The sequence below is a fragment of the Heterocephalus glaber genome, unplaced genomic scaffold (assembly GCF_053883595.1).
Source record: "Heterocephalus glaber isolate CG9 unplaced genomic scaffold, H.glaber_assembly_v1.0 deba00001707, whole genome shotgun sequence".
In the NCBI taxonomy this organism is placed as follows: domain Eukaryota; kingdom Metazoa; phylum Chordata; class Mammalia; order Rodentia; family Bathyergidae; genus Heterocephalus; species Heterocephalus glaber.
This window is the reverse complement of record NW_028258427.1, coordinates 2429339-2447162: the sequence shown is the minus strand read 5'-3', so window position 1 is coordinate 2447162 and position 17824 is coordinate 2429339. Positions and strand designations below refer to the sequence as shown.

The 17824-nt window shown below is 37.7% G+C and overlaps 1 protein-coding gene and 1 pseudogene across 1 annotated transcript in view; one reads left to right on the top strand and one right to left on the bottom strand.

The window, feature by feature from the left end:
• Shcbp1 (SHC binding and spindle associated 1) overlaps nt 1–17824 on the bottom strand; it is a 67832-nt gene that overhangs the window by 26094 nt on the left and 23914 nt on the right. The window contains exons 6-9 of the mRNA XM_087199349.1: nt 14870–15103; nt 14609–14777; nt 14194–14314; nt 11210–11341 (exon numbers count right to left, since the gene is read on the bottom strand). Coding sequence (XP_087055475.1) covers nt 11210–11341; nt 14194–14314; nt 14609–14777; nt 14870–15103 — 656 coding nt within the window. The remainder of the gene's footprint in view (nt 1–11209; nt 11342–14193; nt 14315–14608; nt 14778–14869; nt 15104–17824) is intronic.
• Nucleotides 5441–6034, top strand: LOC147821765 (uncharacterized protein C17orf114 pseudogene; annotated as a pseudogene).

Below are 17824 nucleotides of genomic sequence, written 5' to 3'. Positions count from 1 at the left end.
TCATTGGGAATTTGTACCTTTACAAACTCTATCTTGTTTTTTTTTCCCCATTCCGCTGCCCTCCCTTCAACCCCTCTGCCCCTCCCTATTTATAAAGACTGTTTCTATTTTTTCATCTTCTCATATTAATTGCATAACAATAAATCTCAATGTAAATGGTGTTAATTGCAAAATCAAATCATTGGCAGATTGGGTTCAAAATCAAAACCCAACTTTATATTGCATATAAGAGACACACTTCATCCTTAAAGCAACATATAGAAAACAAGGCAGGGAAGGAAAAAAGCAGACCACAGCACCTGAAGGAAACCTCAGCCACAAAGGAGGTGGCCCAGAGATTTGGAGACCTTGAAACTCACCAGAGCTGCATTTGCCCCAGGCCAATTCTGCACATAGATTGTGCAGCTGCCAGACAACTCTGAACCTGCTCTGTATTTTGTTTCACTTCAGCACAGGGCAGCAGAGGCACCAAATGACTGATGAACCAGATCACGGATGAGGCTAATGCCTGGGGAGAATAGTTAAGCCTAGAAGATCACCAGGTCCATGGAGAAACAACAGACCGGGCCAGAAGCACTAGCCTTCACAAATAGAACCACTTGGTAAAATTCTGTTTTTGTTTGTGAACTCTACATTGGGTGACGATCATGGCCATCTTTCCCACTTGAACACAAACAGGGTGATCTTTTCCAGAATCATGGAACATATTAAATTTGTGATTGGATGGGGCTGGGGATTTAGCTCAGTGGTTCTGCCGCCTGCCTCGAAAGCGCAAGGACCAGAGTTCGATCCCGGGTATCAAAAAAAAAAAAAAAATTGTGATTGGAGGTACCACTGTAAATAGAAGGGAAAGAAAGGGAACCAACAACAGGAAAATAATACAATGACAAGGACAAGTCAATAGCTATCACTTATAGGCCGGGGATTTAGCTCAGTGGGTTCGCCGCCTGCTGCGCAAGCGCAAGGACCCAAGTTCGATCTCCAGTACCAAAAAAACAAAACAAAACAATATCTATCACTTATAATCATCAATGTCAATGGTCTCAATTCACCAATCAAAAGAAAAATATTGACAGAATGGATCAAGAAACAGGATCCAACAATACAAGAAACACATTTGACTTACAAAGAAATTCACACACTGAAAGTCAAAGGATGGACAATAATACTCCATGCAACAGGAACCTGGAAAAAACTGCAGGAATAGCTATTCTGTTTGCAGACAAAGTGGATTTCAAGCCAAAACTGATCAGAAGAGACAAAGAAGGTGACTACATACTCATTAAGGAAACAATCCAAGAGGAAGAGATAATAATCATAAATATATATGTGCCAAATACCAGTGTTCCCAACTGTATAAAACAAACACTAATGGATATAAAAAAATCAAATAAGCACTAATACAATTGTAACGGGAATTCAATATCCCCTTTGACAAATAGCTCAACTAGACAAAAACTTCAACAAAGAAATATCAGAGTTGATCAAACTTCTGAACAAATGGAACTACTAGATATCTGCACAGTGTTCCACCCACCAACAACAGAATACATATTCTTCTCGGCAGCACATGAGACTGTCTCCAAAACAGTCCAGATACTAGTTCACAGGCATGCTTAAGTAAATGCAAACAAGCTGAAATTATCCCATGCATATTATCAGATCATAGTGCAATGAAACTGGCAATCAATGGCAAAAGAAACTACAAGAACAACATAAACACATAGAAATTAACACCCTCCTGAACAACTAATGGGTCACAGATGAAATCAAAGAAGAAATTAGACCATTTCTACAATTAAATAATAATGTCTATAAGACACACCAGAACTTATAGGAAACAATGAAAGCAGTCCTATAAGAGGAATTTATAGCGGTGAATTCCCACATCAGAAAAACAGCTCTGTGCTCAAATAAATAACCTAATGCTGAACCTCAAGGTTCTAGAAAATAAGGGCAAGTTAAACTTAAAGTACATGCAAGAGAGGGAATTATAAAGATCAGGGCAGAAATTAATGCAATTGTGAAAAAGAATTTTTTAAAAAATCAATGAACCAAAAAGCTGGTTATTTGAAAGTTTAAATAAAATAGACAAACCCGTAGCCAATCTTATTTTCAAATAAAAGATAGAAAAGATTCAAATCCATGCAATTAGGAATCAAAAGGCTGAAATGACAACAGATCATACAGAAATCCAGAAGATCATCAATACCTACTTTGAGAACCTGTACTCTAATAATAATATGGAAAACTCAGAAGAAATGGACAGATTCCTAGATGCATATGAATTACCAAAGCTGAATCAAGAAGATATAAAAATTCTGAAAAAATTCAAAAGTCAATGAAATTGATTTTTTAAAAAAACTACCAACAAAGAAAAGCCCAGGTTCTGATAGATTCACTGTTGAACTCTACAAGAAATGTAGAGAAGATCTAATGCCAGTACTCCTCAAATTCTTTCTTGGTCCTTTTTTGTTGTTGTTGTTTTGGTACCAGGAATCAAACTCAGGACCTTGTGCTTGCAAGGCAGGCAGTGGAACCACTGAGCTAAATCCCCAGCCCTCTCCTCAAATTCTTTAATAAAATTGAAAAGGAAGCAATACTCTCAAAGTTATTCCTGGAAGCAAGCATTACCCTTATACCAAAACCTGAGGAGGATCCAACCAAAAAAGACAGCTATAGGCCAATCTCCTTCACGAACACAAATGCAAAAATCCTCAATAAGATACTGGCAAATGGGATGCAGCAAATCACCAAAAGTTTATACAGCATGACCCAGAAGGATTCATCCCAGAGAGCCAGGGATTGTTCAAAACATGCAAATCAGTAAGTGTAATATACCATATTAACAGAACCAAGGACAAAAACCACATGGTCATCTCAATAGATGCAGAAAAAGCATTTTGCGAAGTCCGATACCCATTCATGTTGAAAACCCTAAGGAAAATAGCAATAGGTCTTTATCTCAATCTGATAAAAGCCATCTATGACAAACCAACAACCCACATCATACTAAATGGTCAAAACCTGAAAGCTTTCACTCTAAAATTAGGAAAAAGACAACAATGCCCATATCATCACTCCTGTTCAAAACACCTCTGGAAACAATAACCATAGCAATTACAGTAGAGAAAGAAACAAAAGGAATATGGGTAGGAAAGGACGAAGTTACATTATCATTATTCCTGATGACATGATATTCTACACAGAAGACCCCAAAACCTTCACCAAGACTCCTCAATTTAATAACCAAATTTGGCAACATAGCAGAACACAAAGTGAACACTCAAAAATCAATAACATTCCTGTACACAAATAAGAAACTCACTGAGAGAAATTAGGGAAACCACACCTTTCACAACAGCATCAAGAAAAGTGAATACTTAGGAATCAATACTCTGAAAAGAGAGATGGGGCCGGGGATTTAGCTCAGTGGTTTCACCGCCTGCTTGTGCAAGCGGAAGGACCCAAGTTCAATCCCTGGTACCAAAAAAAAAAAAAAGAGAGAGAGAGAGATGGATGAAAATATTAGAAAATGAAAAGATATCCCCTGTTCTTGATAGGCAGAAGGAATACAGTGAAAATGGCCATATTTCCAGAACTGCTATACAGATATAAGGCAATCCCACTCAAAATACCAGTAGCATATCTCACAGAACTAGAGAAAATCCTAAAATTATATGGAACCAGAAGAGACGTAGAATAGCAAAAGCAATTCTGGGCAACAAGGGCAAGGCAGGGGGCATCACAATCCCCAATTTGAAGTTATGCTACAATGCTACCAAGATAAAAACAGCAAGGCACTGGTAAAAAAGCAGACATGAGCATCAATGGAACAGAACGGAAGATAGAAAAACAACTCTAAGCACACGCGGCTAGCTTATCTTTGACAAAGTGGCCAGCACCTGCACTGAAAAATATATAGCCTAAGGCCAGGGATTTAGCTCAGTGGTTCCTCTGCCTGCCTCGAAAGCACAAGGTCCCAAGTTCAATCCCCAGTATATATATATATCTATCCTCTTTTATAAACGATGCTGGGGAAACTGGCTTTCCAAGGGCCAAAAATTGAACCTAGACCCAAATCTCTCACCAGGCACTAAAATAAAATAAAAATGGATCAAAGATCTAAATATAAAAACAGAAACATCTAATATGCTGCAAGGTGGAAGAGGCAAAGCTCTTTAAGATATAGATGTAGGCAAAGATGTTATGAACAAAACCCCAATTGCACAGGAAATACAGTGGTACCTCAGTCCACAAACAATTTGTTTCACAATTCAGGGAAAGATAATAGATAGCTATGTTCATGTCTGTGGGGAAGATGGACACAGTCATGTTTGTCACCCAATGTGGAATTTGCAAATGGAAGCAAAATTTTGCCAAATGTTTCTGTTTGCAAACCAAATTGGTCACAGAGGTGTTCATGAACCAAAATACTACTGTATTACAAAGAATCAAGAACTGAGATCCCATCAAATTAAAAAGCTTTTACATAGCAAAAGAAACCACCAACACAGTGAAGAGAGAATCCACAGAATGGGAAAGAAACTTAGCAGCTACTCCTCAAAAGACTAATCTAGAATAAAAAACTCAAAAAAATCAGATCCCCCAGATAGAGACCTAATGCAAAAATGAGCATGTGAAATGAACAGACATTTCTGAGATACAGAAGTACAAACAGCAAATAAATATATAAATAAATTTTCAACATCACTGGTCAGTCAAGAAATGCAAAATAAAACAATACTGAGATTCCATCAAACTCAAGAAAGAATCACTAACAAGAAATCAACCAATAACAAATGCTGGCAAGGCTGTGGGGTGGAAAGGAAGCCTTCTCTATTACTGGTGAGAGTGTAACTTGGAATAACCACTATGGAAATCAGTATGGAGATTACTCAGTAAAACTAGAGGTTCCATTTGACCCAGCTGTTCCTCTTCTAGGAATCTTCCCAAGAGTTAAACACATCATACCACAGTGCTATATGCAGACCCATATTTATAACAGCATAATTCATGATAGCTAAATCTTAGAAACAGCCTATATGCCCATGGACAGATGAATGGATAAAGAAAATGTAGTATTTATAAACAATGAAATACTACTCTGCCATAAAGAAGGATAAACTTGAGTCATTTGTAGGTAAATGGATGCACCTCAAGACTAAAATTTTAAATGAAATAAGTCAAACACACAAGTTTAAATATAACACTGTTTCTCTGGTATAAGAAACCTAAAGAGGGCCGGGGATTTAGCTCAGTGGTTCTGCTGCCTGCCTCGCAAACACAAGGTCCCAAGTTCAATCCTTAGTACCAAAAAAACCAAAAAAACAAAAAGAAAAAGAAACCTAAAGGGTAAATAAGGAACAAAATGGAGGATAGACATTGGTAAGTAGGAAGAACATTTTCAAATGGGAAGGGGAATAAAGGAGGAGGAAGAGGGAAGGGAAGGAAGGGAAAAGGGAAAAAAAAGAATGGAAAAAATGGAAACAAAGCTTTTGTAAATGAAGAGAGGATGAAAGATTGAAGGGAGGGAAGGGGAATGGGAAAAAAATAACAAGAATTAAGATATATTATGTACAGGTACAAATTCCCTATGATGAATGTGCTCATTATGCATGGCAAATATGTACTAATAAGAAAAAAATAGACAACCCCCCCCCCAAAATACCCAATTAAGAAATAGGTATTTGGGGTAGTTTTGCCCACATTGGGAGGGGGCTTAGAAACTACACTCTTCCTGGGTCCCTCCTGGCCACTCCCAGCATTCCAGTTTTATCGTTTTCTTGAGATGGGTTTGAAGGGGCCCCGGTGTTTCCCATGGTGTGGATGCTGGAGACATCGGGGGACTGAAAGAGGAGCAGCTGGCCAGAATTCTGCTGCCCCTCCAGATCCCAGCCCAGCTATGGTCCCTGGCGCGGCTGAGAGAGGGCTTCCTTCCCCTGGGGCTGGCCCCTACTTCAACAGGAAAGCTCCTCTCTCTTTCCGCCACCAGCTGCACGATGTACCATCAGTCAATGACTCCGCCATTTGAAGGTGACAACTGAGTCTACAGCCATACCACCTGAAGGCAACAACTGGGAATACTCGGCAACCTTCCTTCACCCCATTTCTCAGTGGCCCAAGTGTCCCGCTCCCTCAGGCCTGTCATAGCTTTCTCATTAAATTTGTTCAGAATTGCCAAAAAAAAAAAAAAAAAAAGAAAGAAGAAACAGGTATTTGACATGAACAGACACTTCTCAAATGAAGAAATACAAATGGCCGGGGCTGGGGATTTAGCTCAGTGGTTTCGCTGCCTGCTGCACAAGCACAAGGACCCAAGTTCGATCCCTGGTACCGAAAAAAAAAAAGAAATACAAATGGCCAATAAATACATGAAAAAATGTTCAACACTGGCCATTCAAATAATGCAAATTAAAATAGATTCCGGGGGCCGGGGATTTAGCTCAGTGGTGCCACTGCCGCCTGCCTCGCAAGAGCAGGTCCTGAGTTTGATCCCTGCTACCAAAAAAAAACCCAGAGATTCCATTTCAGTGCAGAAATGGCTATCATCAAGAAATCAACCCATAACAAATGCTGGCAAGGCTGTGGCAAGAAAGAAACCCTTCTCTGACTGTAAACTGATACAACCACTATGGAAATCAGTATGGAGATTCTTTAAAAAACTAAAAGTAGAAATTCCATTTGACCCAGCTATTCCCCTTCTGGGTGTCTTCCCAAGTGTTAAACACATCATACCACAGTGCTACACGTATACCCATGTTTATAACAGCATATTTCATAATAGCTAAATCTTGGAAACAGTATATATGTCTATCAACAAATACATGGATAAAGAAAATTTATTTATGCACAACAAAGTACTATTCTGCCATAAAAAAGCTTTGTAGGAAAATGCATACACCTTGAAACCATAATGTTAAGTGAAGTAACTCAGACACACAAGCTTAAATATCACATTGTTCTCTTATGTGAAAAACTATATATTTATCACAGGTTATATAGGAAAAAAGAAAGAAAAGGTGTTATAATCCAGTGCAGACAATGTATCTAAAAGTGTACCTTGACTCAGAACAATCATCTTATATGCTTTATAGGTTCTTTAGCCTATTAATCTGGTTTTCAATCTATATATGTAATAATTAATTTTATAAGGTCTTATAAATTAATCTGATGCTAGAAAAATAAAAGGGAGGCCAAAGAAGAGGGGGAAGAAGGGAACTGAAATGTGTTATATATCTGTACCAATTTCCTGCAGTGAATGCAGTCATCGTGTACTGCAAACATGTACTAATAAAACTCAAAATAGGGCCAGGGATTTAGCTCAGTGGTTTCACCGCCTGCTATGCAAGCGCAAGGACCTGAGTTCGATCCCCAGTACCAAAAAACCCCCCAAAACTCAAAATAAAAGCCAAAGCAAATAAATAATTTGAAAAATTAAAACCTTGAAAAAATTGGTACTTTAAAATGACAAACCCATTTATCACAGATCCCCTGAGAACAGCATACTAAATGGGGAAAAACTGAAAGCATTTCCAGTAAGATCTGGAACAAGATGATTGAGGCCAGTCTTGCCACACCTGTGCCGCAGAGTATTTAAAATTTAGTCAGCTCAATTAGGCAAGAGAAAGAAATAAAAGGGACTCAACTAGGAAAAGAAGAAGTTAAAATATTCTTGTTTGCAGATCACATCATCCTTTACATTGAAGATTGAAAAAACTCCACCAGAAGATTTCTTAAACTAATAAAATCAGGGCCAGGGATTTAGCTCAGTGGTTCCAGCGCCTGCCTCACAAGCGCAAGGTCCTGAGTTCGATCCCCGCTACCAAAAAAAAAAAAACTAATAAAATCAGCCAAGTGGTAGGATAGAAAATAAATGCACAAAAATCAGTAGCATCCCTACATATGAAGAATGATCCCACTGATCAGAAAAACACTGAAAAGAAATCAGAAAAAGAACCCCATTCACAGTAACCTCAAAAAAAAAAAATCTAGGAATTACCCTAAAGAAGTGAAAGACTTCTATAACAAAAACTAGAGAAATTGAAGAGAACATTAAAAAATTGAAAGATATCCCCTCTTCCTAGGCAGAAGCGATATCATCAAAATGGTCATATTACCAAAAATGAACTACAGATTTAATACATTACAAATCAAAATACCATCAGCTTTTTTTACAGAACTAAAAAAAAAAAAAAAATTCTAAAATGTATATGGAACTATAACAGCTAAAACCAATCTATGGAATTATATGGAACTATAGCTAAACCAATCCTAAGAACAAGAGTAAGGCAGAAGTCTTTACATTCCCAGGCTTCAAGCTGTAAAGCTACAGTAATAAAAACAGCATGGTATTACCACAAAAACAGACATATTGACCAATGGAATAGAACAGAGGATGCAGAAACACACCAAGCACCTTCAGTCATGTGGTTTTTGAAAAAGAGGCCTATAATACACACTAAAGCAAAGATATCTTCTTTAACTAATGATGTTGGGAAAATTTGTTATCAATACACAAAAGAATGAATCTAGATACATATGCGGATTATATCAAATGAAAGTACATGTTTACAGTACATAATGATTTACACTTCTTGTGGAAAGTTGGTACATGTATATAACACAACTCTTTTTACACCCTCTACCCCAATCTCTTGGTTCAAAAATAAAAAAGCTTTTGCACAGCAATGGAAACAATGAACAGAGTGAAGAAACAACCTACAGAATGGGAAAAACTTTGCAAGTTACTCCTCAGATAGAGAACTAACATCTAGAATATATTAAAAACTTTAAAAAACACCCAAAAATAAAACACCCAATCAAAAAATGGGCAACTGGGGCTGGGGATTTAGCTCAGTGGTTTCGCCGCCTGCTGGGTAAGCGCAAAGACCCAAGTTTGATCCCCAGTACCAATTAAAAAAAAAAAAAAATGGGTAGCTGAAATGAATAGACCCTTTCCAGAAGAAATACAAATGGGCAATAAGTATATGAAAAAACGTTGAGCATTTTTGGCCATCAGAGAAATGCAAATCAAAAAACCACCAAGAACCCGTGATACTCCAATAAGAATGGCTACTATCAAGGATGCAAAAACAACAAATGCTGGTAAGGTTGTTGGGGAAAGGAACCTTCTACATTGTAGGTGAGAGTGTAAACCAGTCTAGAAATCAGTATGGAGATTCCTTAAAAAACTAAAAATAAAAGTTCCATTTATCCCATCTGTACCTCTCTGGGTATCTTTCCCAAACAGCTAAAGTAATTATATTACAGTAATACATGCATACCCATGTTTATAGCAGGACAACTCACAAAATAGGTAAATCATAGAAATAGCCTGTATGCTCATCAACAGATGAATAAAGAAAGTACACAATCGATGCACAATGGGAGTACTACTCAGACAAAAAGAAGTATAATTCTGAGTTGTTTGCACCAAAAGGGATGGACCTTTTAGACCATAATATGAAATCAGACATAGGTTAAATATTACATGGTTTCCTAACATGAAAGACCCAAAATATAAATAATCTAAAGAGAGTAAGAAAAGATAGATTTTTTGTTACTCTAAAGAGAGTAATAAAAAAGAGTAAGAAAAAAGTAATAGTAGGTAGGATACAAGGAGGTAGACCTTGTGGCGATGGGAAGAGGATCTGGGAAAGGTGGAATAGGGAAGGACAAGGAGGAGAAGGGAAAGTAAATATGATCAAGATGATATGACACATATATATACCAATTCCCCAAAAAGAATATAAGCACTATATATTGAAAGATATAGTAATAACAAAATAAAAGAACTATAATTTAAGCTTTGTTATCTGAGTTATAAACTCAAAAATTTTTTTAAATGACTACATTATTTTCTAAAATCTAAAGGCAATGTTCTTTAAAAAAAAAAATGACTTTTTACAGCACATAGCTATAATTCCAGCACTCTGGAAGGTTGAGGCAGGAATATCACAAGTTAAACCCCAGCCTGGTCAACCTATTGACTTAGTAAGCCTTGTCTCAAAAGAAAAAAGAAAAAAACAGGCTAGGGATGTAGTACGAAGGGCCTCAGTTCAATCAATCCCTAATACCACCAAAAAAAAAAAATTAACCTCAGAAATGGAAAGGCACTTATTCATTACAAAAATATATTTACATAGATATATAATACATATATTTATATATATAAAAGAGTAACTTTACTAAGTATTTTAAGAGGGAGAAAAAAAAAAGGTTCTCAAAAACAAGGAATACAAATCCCAGGAAAAAAAATATTACAATAATATGTCTTAGTCTGTATGGTATTGCCATAACAAAATACCTGATGCTGCATAATGGATAAAGAAAAGACATGTGGCCAGGCATGGTGACACATGCCTAAAATCCCAGCACTCTGGGAAGATGAGGCAGGAGGATTACAAGTTCAAGCCCAGCCTGGGGGATTTAGCTACTCTGTGAGACTCTATCTCAAAATTAAAAATAAAATAAGGGATGAACAAGTAGTTCAGTATGAAGGCCCTGGATTTAATCCTAAGTAACACACACACACACACACACACACACACACACACACACAACACACACACACAGAGTTTATTTGGCCCATGATGATAGTAGCTGGGAAAATCCAAACAGCCTACCCTTGACTGCCTCACAACATGGAGATGCATACAGGAAAACAGCTATACACAGAAAGGGCTCATGTAGTAATAAGGAAGAGTAGGGAAAGGCCAGGTTCACTGTAACAACCAACTCTCAGGGGAACTGATCCTGTGAGACCTGCATTAATCCATTCATGAGGGAGGAGGCCTGTGTCTTATTTACCCCTCACTAGGCCCCACATATTAAAGGTTCTACCAACTCAACACCATAACCCTGGAGACCAAGGGTCCAGCACATGAACCATATCCAAACCACAGCACAACATGAAAGTAACTAGTTTCAGTCTAGTATTAAACTAAATAAAGAATACAGACCACACTATCAGAATTAAAAAATGAATCACACACAAAAAAGAAAACAATATTAAACTAACAAAGTTTCAAGTATATGCTAAACAATTTCTCACTTTGGGGCAGGCTCTCTAAACCATTAGACTATATGCATAAATAATTAGCCTTCTATATACTCAACTGGTATTTCATTAAATTCTATCCTCCACAGAAAGTAGTTTTCTTTCAAAACCTAGATCAAATAACACACTAAATATTCAGATACTTACTCAGGATTCCTTCTACTGCATCATGCTGAACAAATTTTATGCTTGAAATTTTAATATCCACACCTGTGCAATCCACAAAAGTGTCTCCTTTACCCCTCTTTTCTATTACGATATCATCTGGTAGACCATATCCTAAAGAAGAGAGTAAGAACACTTAAGAGGGCCGGGGATTTAGCTCAGTGGTTTCACTGCCTGCTGTGCAAGTGCAAGGACCCGAGTTCGATCCCTGGTACCAAAAAAAAAAGAAAGGTGAGGGGAGGACTGGGGATTTAGCTCAGTGGTTCTGGCACCTGCCTCGCAAGCCCAAGGTCCTGACTTTGATCCCCAGTACCAAAAAAAAAAAAGGTGAGGGGAATGTCTAAACACAAAAATGCTAGAACACATTACTCTAGTTCAAATGATTCCAAATGATAATTTGAGAAAAGTCAATGTCATTACATTTAAATAAAATACACCCATAGGTATTGTTTAAGCCAGGATATCCAATTTTTAACAGCCCTGTAAACAAAACTGCTATAACAATGATCAGCAGGACTCACGGCTGGTTCAGAAGACTTTAAAGCACTCACCCTTTCTAAGTTTTTTTCTAACTCTAATATTCCATGACTCTTAATATAAATTATATGTGAAAAAACCTAGCATTTCTTGAGATTGCCTAACATCTGTATTCTGTTAAACATATTGATTTAAACGGACTCCAAACAGGGTCTCACTACCTTGCCCAAGCTGACCTCAAACTCCTAGGCTCAAGAAATCCTCCTGTCTCAGCCTGCCCAGTGGATGTTACTGCAGGTTATGTGCCAAGTGCCCAGCTAAATCTGAAGCTAATAATATAGGCCAAGCCTTTGAATAAGACAACAAAAAATTGGATGATCAGAAAACTAGAGAACTTGCTTCATAAAACAAAATTAAATGCACAAAACTTGAAGAAATAACTGTCTAAAGAAATTTTTGCTTGAGTGGATGAAAGTAATTAACTACACTGAACAGGCAAAGCCACTTAAAGAATACAAACAACCCTTTGGGGCACTGGAAAATGCCCAAGGACTTCATTCACAGGAGTGCTAGGGGGATGGACACTGGATGATTTGGAGTCATTCTGTTTCTGATTCTTTGTATGTGTCTACCAGTATTTTGTGTATTTTCTACAATAGCTACTGCTTTTTATCTTCAGAAAAGTTAAAAATATTTTTTAAATTACATATTGAGTAAAAAACACATTATGTATTCTTAGTAAAAACATAAAACTGTTAACAAATTGAATGGATTTTCTTAACAATGAAAAGCCCTATTGTAAATACTATTAATACCTTGAAAATAGTAGGTATTTTAATATATATATCTATTATTTCAAGTGTTAGCTATAGATCATTGTAAGTTTTAAATTTACTCATGAATAAGCACTCTATATTCATACTAGTGATAATGTTTGACTAACCAATTCTCAGAATTGCATTGTTAGTAATTTTATAGTCATTTTTACACTTTCTATATGGTTATTTATGACACTCCAGAAATTACATAAAAATTTCTTCACCAATCTAGGAAGACCTCTTATCCATAAATTAATCTATAATATCAATGCTATTTTTGTTATGTCAAAAAATAATGTTTTTATTGCAGTGATTATCATGAAGATGTCTCATTTATACCACATACATCTATTATAAGCCAAATATTAGTAAGGAGAACAAAAATTACACACATAAAACAAAAAAGGGGATGAGATGATGTTGTAGAAAACAGCAGAAAATGAAACTCCCAACATTGCTTCAAGTAAAAAGTTTTAGCCAGGCATAGTATAGCACACTCCTGTAATTCCAGGAGGCTGAGCCAGAAAGAACAACCTGAATTTGAGGCCAGCCTGGGCTACATAGTGAGTTCAAGACCAGCCTAAACTGTATAGCAACATCCTGTCTCAAAAAAGGTTTTAACAAAATAAAGAACATAGCCTAAACACTTTGTAAACAGTTGCACAAACTCAAAAATGTTTGGTTTTTTTGCATTATTAGCTTTATTGCTAACCTAAAAATGTTCCGATAACTGAACAGATACATCTAAATTGGACAATTATAGTAATACACAGGGCCAAGATGAACAAATGTAAAATATCCTAAATTTAGTTATCATTCTAAATGAATGGTAAGTTTTTAACTGATAAAATGTTATTTTTAATAGTTTTCCTACAGTTAATATTCTCACAAGGATACATAGTACACAAAGTGTAGCACTTGTGAAATTCAGTAAGCTTTTAAATAATTAAGATAATTTTATATTAATTAAAATTAAATATCACAAAAATATCTCTCACAAAAATAAACTAAATTTGAAACAAAAAAAAGATCAGGTGGGACCGGGGATTTAGCTCAGTGGTTTCACCGCCCGCTGCACAAGCGCAAGGACCCAAGTTCAATGCCCGGTACCAAAAAAAAAAGATCAGGTACCAAGACAGCTAGAATATAAATAAGACTAAGGAAAAAATAAAAAGTACTAAACAAAAAAATGTATTGATGGGAATATTTTTCTACTTTAAAAATTTGATTTCTTTTCAATAAACCATCTATAATTTAGAAAGTATAATTCTAATGGTATAATTTTAATAAGTATAATTCTTTTAATTAAACTTCTACCCAAAATACATACTGCCACCTAAGACTCAAGTTGTTCAAACACCAGAATGATCCCTGTAAGCTTTTAATACCCTTATCATTTCAAAGCAATCCACATGAAACCAAATGGACTGAAATCACCTTTTTTTTGAGACAGGGTCTGGCTATGCAGTTCAGGCTGGCCTTTCACTCACTATGTAGCCCAGGCTGGCCTCAAACTTGTGACAATCCTCCTGCTTCAGTTTCCTAAGTGCTAGAATTACAGGCCTGTGCCATCACATCTGGTCACACTTTTGCCATAGTGAAAGTAGAGCTTCAGCAACATCAGTCATGGTAGCATGCATGAAAGTTGATCATGTGATCTTCCATACTCACCTTCCAACACGATGGAGTCAGCAATGGAGAATGTGCCATGTACCACATAATGGCCAGGACAAACAATAACACTGTCGCCTTCATAGCAGGCATTTATAGCAGACAATGGATCTCTATGGAACTAGAAAAGAATAACATATTACAAACATACATCGCCCAAAAGTTACTTGCATATTTCTCCAAGTGTCCTCATGTCTAACTCTGAAAATGGAGATAAAATTGCCTAATTATCTCTATAAACAATGTAGTAAGCATGGTTGCTACGTTACTATTGCTGATGAAAAGATCGTGCTTTCACTACTTCCCATTGTTCAGAAAACCAGCTCTAGAAAGCTCCTGGAAACATTCTGTAGAATTCATGAAAACCTGGGATGAATCAAAAGAAGCCAACTAAATCAAGAAATTTTCCTTTTACCTGAATTTCTGTATCTTCCTTGAAAGGTTCCTCACAAAGCCTGTCCCTGAGCAGAGACCGCAGCAAACCAGACACCATGGTGGAGGAGACTACATGAGTGACCTTCTGGCCATTTGAACGGACACCTTTTGCTTGGATATTAGAGTTCTTCTGATAACCAAAAACATATCTTAAAGAAATGAAAAAGACCTATCAGTTCTCAGTAAGAGAGCTAGTAAGAAAAGATGCTAACTAATTAAGAATAACAAAAACCACACATACCTCAACAAAGGATTCTCAATGAGTTTTAGCTTTTGTTTCAACTGTTCAATCTCTGAATATAATTTTAACCCTTCCACCATGGAGATATTTTCCTGCTCAGAATCAGAATTACAATTTGACAAACTGCTTCTCAGATTTAAAAATTTCCGGTAACTTTCTTCACACTGAGTCAACAAATTGCGGTAGTCAACAATAAGTCCTGAAGGAACTCGATCTTCAAGAATGTCATAATGCCTGAAAGTTTAAAAGCAAAATGAAATCCACTGCTTTTCCGGAATTCCCTATCATTAGGACAACCCATTTAGTTCTCAAAGACACAGTATTTTACGTCATCTAACTCAAGAACATGCAAAGTCATTCTGAATAGCACTCTACTATAATTAGAAATTATTAGGAGTTTGAACCACCACTTCATTAGAGTCACTAATTTCTTTTGAAGAATTATGTTTTTCCATATATGTGAGCATTTGTGTTTCTAAAAAGCTGTCAGCTCATGTCGCACAATTTGTGATTATTTAATAACAAGTTGTTTTCTTCTCACATATTAGATTAAAAGCAATAATAAGTCAGTAGAGGGGCAATTTGGAGTTGGGTAAGGGGAATAAAATTGTTTCACAATAATGTTTAAGATTATCATATTTGTAGGATCAAAATTTAGAAATGATTCAAATCATTTAGTCTTTCCTTGCATCTAAAGCATATGGCACAAAAGTTTGCTGAACACTCATTACTTGAGGAAGATTATTAGATAAGTTCAAAAACATACAAGGCTTTAAAGTTGTGAAAGGGAAAAAAAGTAAAGTTGTCATTACTAAAGGGTGACTAACACAAAATAATTCTTGTATTGAACTTTATTGGCACTTAAAAACTTCTTAAATCATATACTGTCAGGTCTGGCCTGAAAGAAACCTTCACAGCAAACATGTCATTCTCAATAAACAGGCTACTCTCAGTAAACAGAACAGATGACAATAAAGAAAACTTAGAACAGAGTAAATAATCTTAGTGCTAAAGGGTCCAGTATTGTATATATACCTGTACTGACCATCCTTGGACCCTTAATCATAAACATTCCACTCCAGATCATAGTCCCCCTTCTAAAACACCTATAAAAACCTAATTTCTCTCCCAGCTAGCTGCTGAAATCTTCCCTGATTTCAGTCTCTGCTTGCACCCAGACAGGAATAAAGCCTTTTCTCTCATAAGGCCTATGTCCAAGTGGTCTCTCATGTGCCATTGGTAACATTTGGTTGTCAAAACTCAGGATAGGGTCGTTCCTTGGAGGGTTTTACACCCTACTGAAGCCACCTGGCAACATAGGTCTCTAGACTTTGCTCCAGCATTTCAGGCAGCTTCCTGGCTCCCCAGCTCCCGCCATTCCAGCAGCTTCAGACCAGGTAAGGCTTTTGTTTCCTATCAACTAGCCACCTCAGCCCTGCTTTTCCATCCCCAAGCATTTCCCTCTGTTTCCTCTCCACACTGCCTTTAAGAGCCCCCCCCCCCCCCACTGCTGACTTCTCTCTGCCCTGCACCTTTACAAGCCATGGTGGTCAGCTACAACCACTCCACAATTCCAATCTCTCTTCTCCTTAGCTTCTCTTTCTCCCCTCACATGCCAGCAGAGAGAAGTCCATCCTGCTTTTCTGTGCCATTTTAAATCCAGTGCTGGTCACAGAAAAATCCCCAGGGGAAAGAACTATCTTTCCCTTTGGTGTTTGACCAATCATGGTGATGACCACATTGGTCACTCACCTACGTTCTGTCACAGCCTGGATCACACAGCTGGAGACGTCCAACTTTGACCCTGTCCCTGGTCTCTGTCACACAGGCCACGACAAACAACCTCTCTCTGCTCCAATGGGAAATCTTCCTTCTTCTATTCCTCCTTCCTCTCCTCTAGCCTGTCTATTAAAGAATCTGAAACCTTTCCACCTATACTCTCATATGAAACCTAAATGTCTGATATTCTGTAACACTGCATGGCCACAGTATAAACTAGAAAACAGCTCCCAGTGGCCAGAGAATGGCACTTTTGACTTCTCCATCCTGCGGGACTTAGAGAACTACTGCCCAAGGCTGAGCAAATGGTACAAAGTTCTACATGTCCAGGCATTCTTTATACTTCATGACATTCCCACTTTATGCACCTCTTGTGACACCTCTCAAATCCTTCTCCTTTCTCTCCCACCTGGCACCCCCTCTACCTGACACAAACTCCTCCCTGACAACAGGTCCAACTGACCTCAATCTTCCCTGGCAGCTCCCAGCACCTCCTGCTACAGCTACATATGTTGCATCTCCTCTCTTCCCAGAGCCTCCTTCTATGACTGCAGAGACCACTGCTCCTCCCTCACAGTCTCCTGACACTATAGCTTCCTCTCCCTCCCTCTCCAAGCCTCCTGTCACTCACAGTCAGTTGCTGGCTGAGTCTTCTGCTGCTGCTTTTCCTGCTTAAAGCCCTCATCTACCTGAAGCTGCCTCTGAATCTGACCCTCCTCCATAAGCTGACTCTGCTTCATAACCAGTCTAGACTACAATTTGGTGCCCCTTCCCTACCCTCCACTCCTCAATTCCCACTTCAAGAGGTAGCAGGAGCAAAGAGAATAATTTGAATCCATGTCCCCTTCTCCTTGTCCAATGTCTCTCAGATCAACTAGCATTTAGACTCCTTTTTAGCAGACCCTACTAGGTACATTCCAGCATTCTGATATCTGTCTTATGACCTTACCTGGAATGATCTAAATGTTAATTTCTCCTCAACCCTCTGACCCAAGGAATGAGAACACATTTGGTCTTTGGCCCAGGCTGCTGCAGATGACCACAGATGCCTTGAGCCTAACCTGCAGGATGGCACTGCAGCTGTTCCTCAAGCCAACCCATATTGAAATTTTAACCAACTAGATGAAGGGCAATCCCCAGCTCACAAAAGCTGTAACTACATGGTTATTTGTTTAG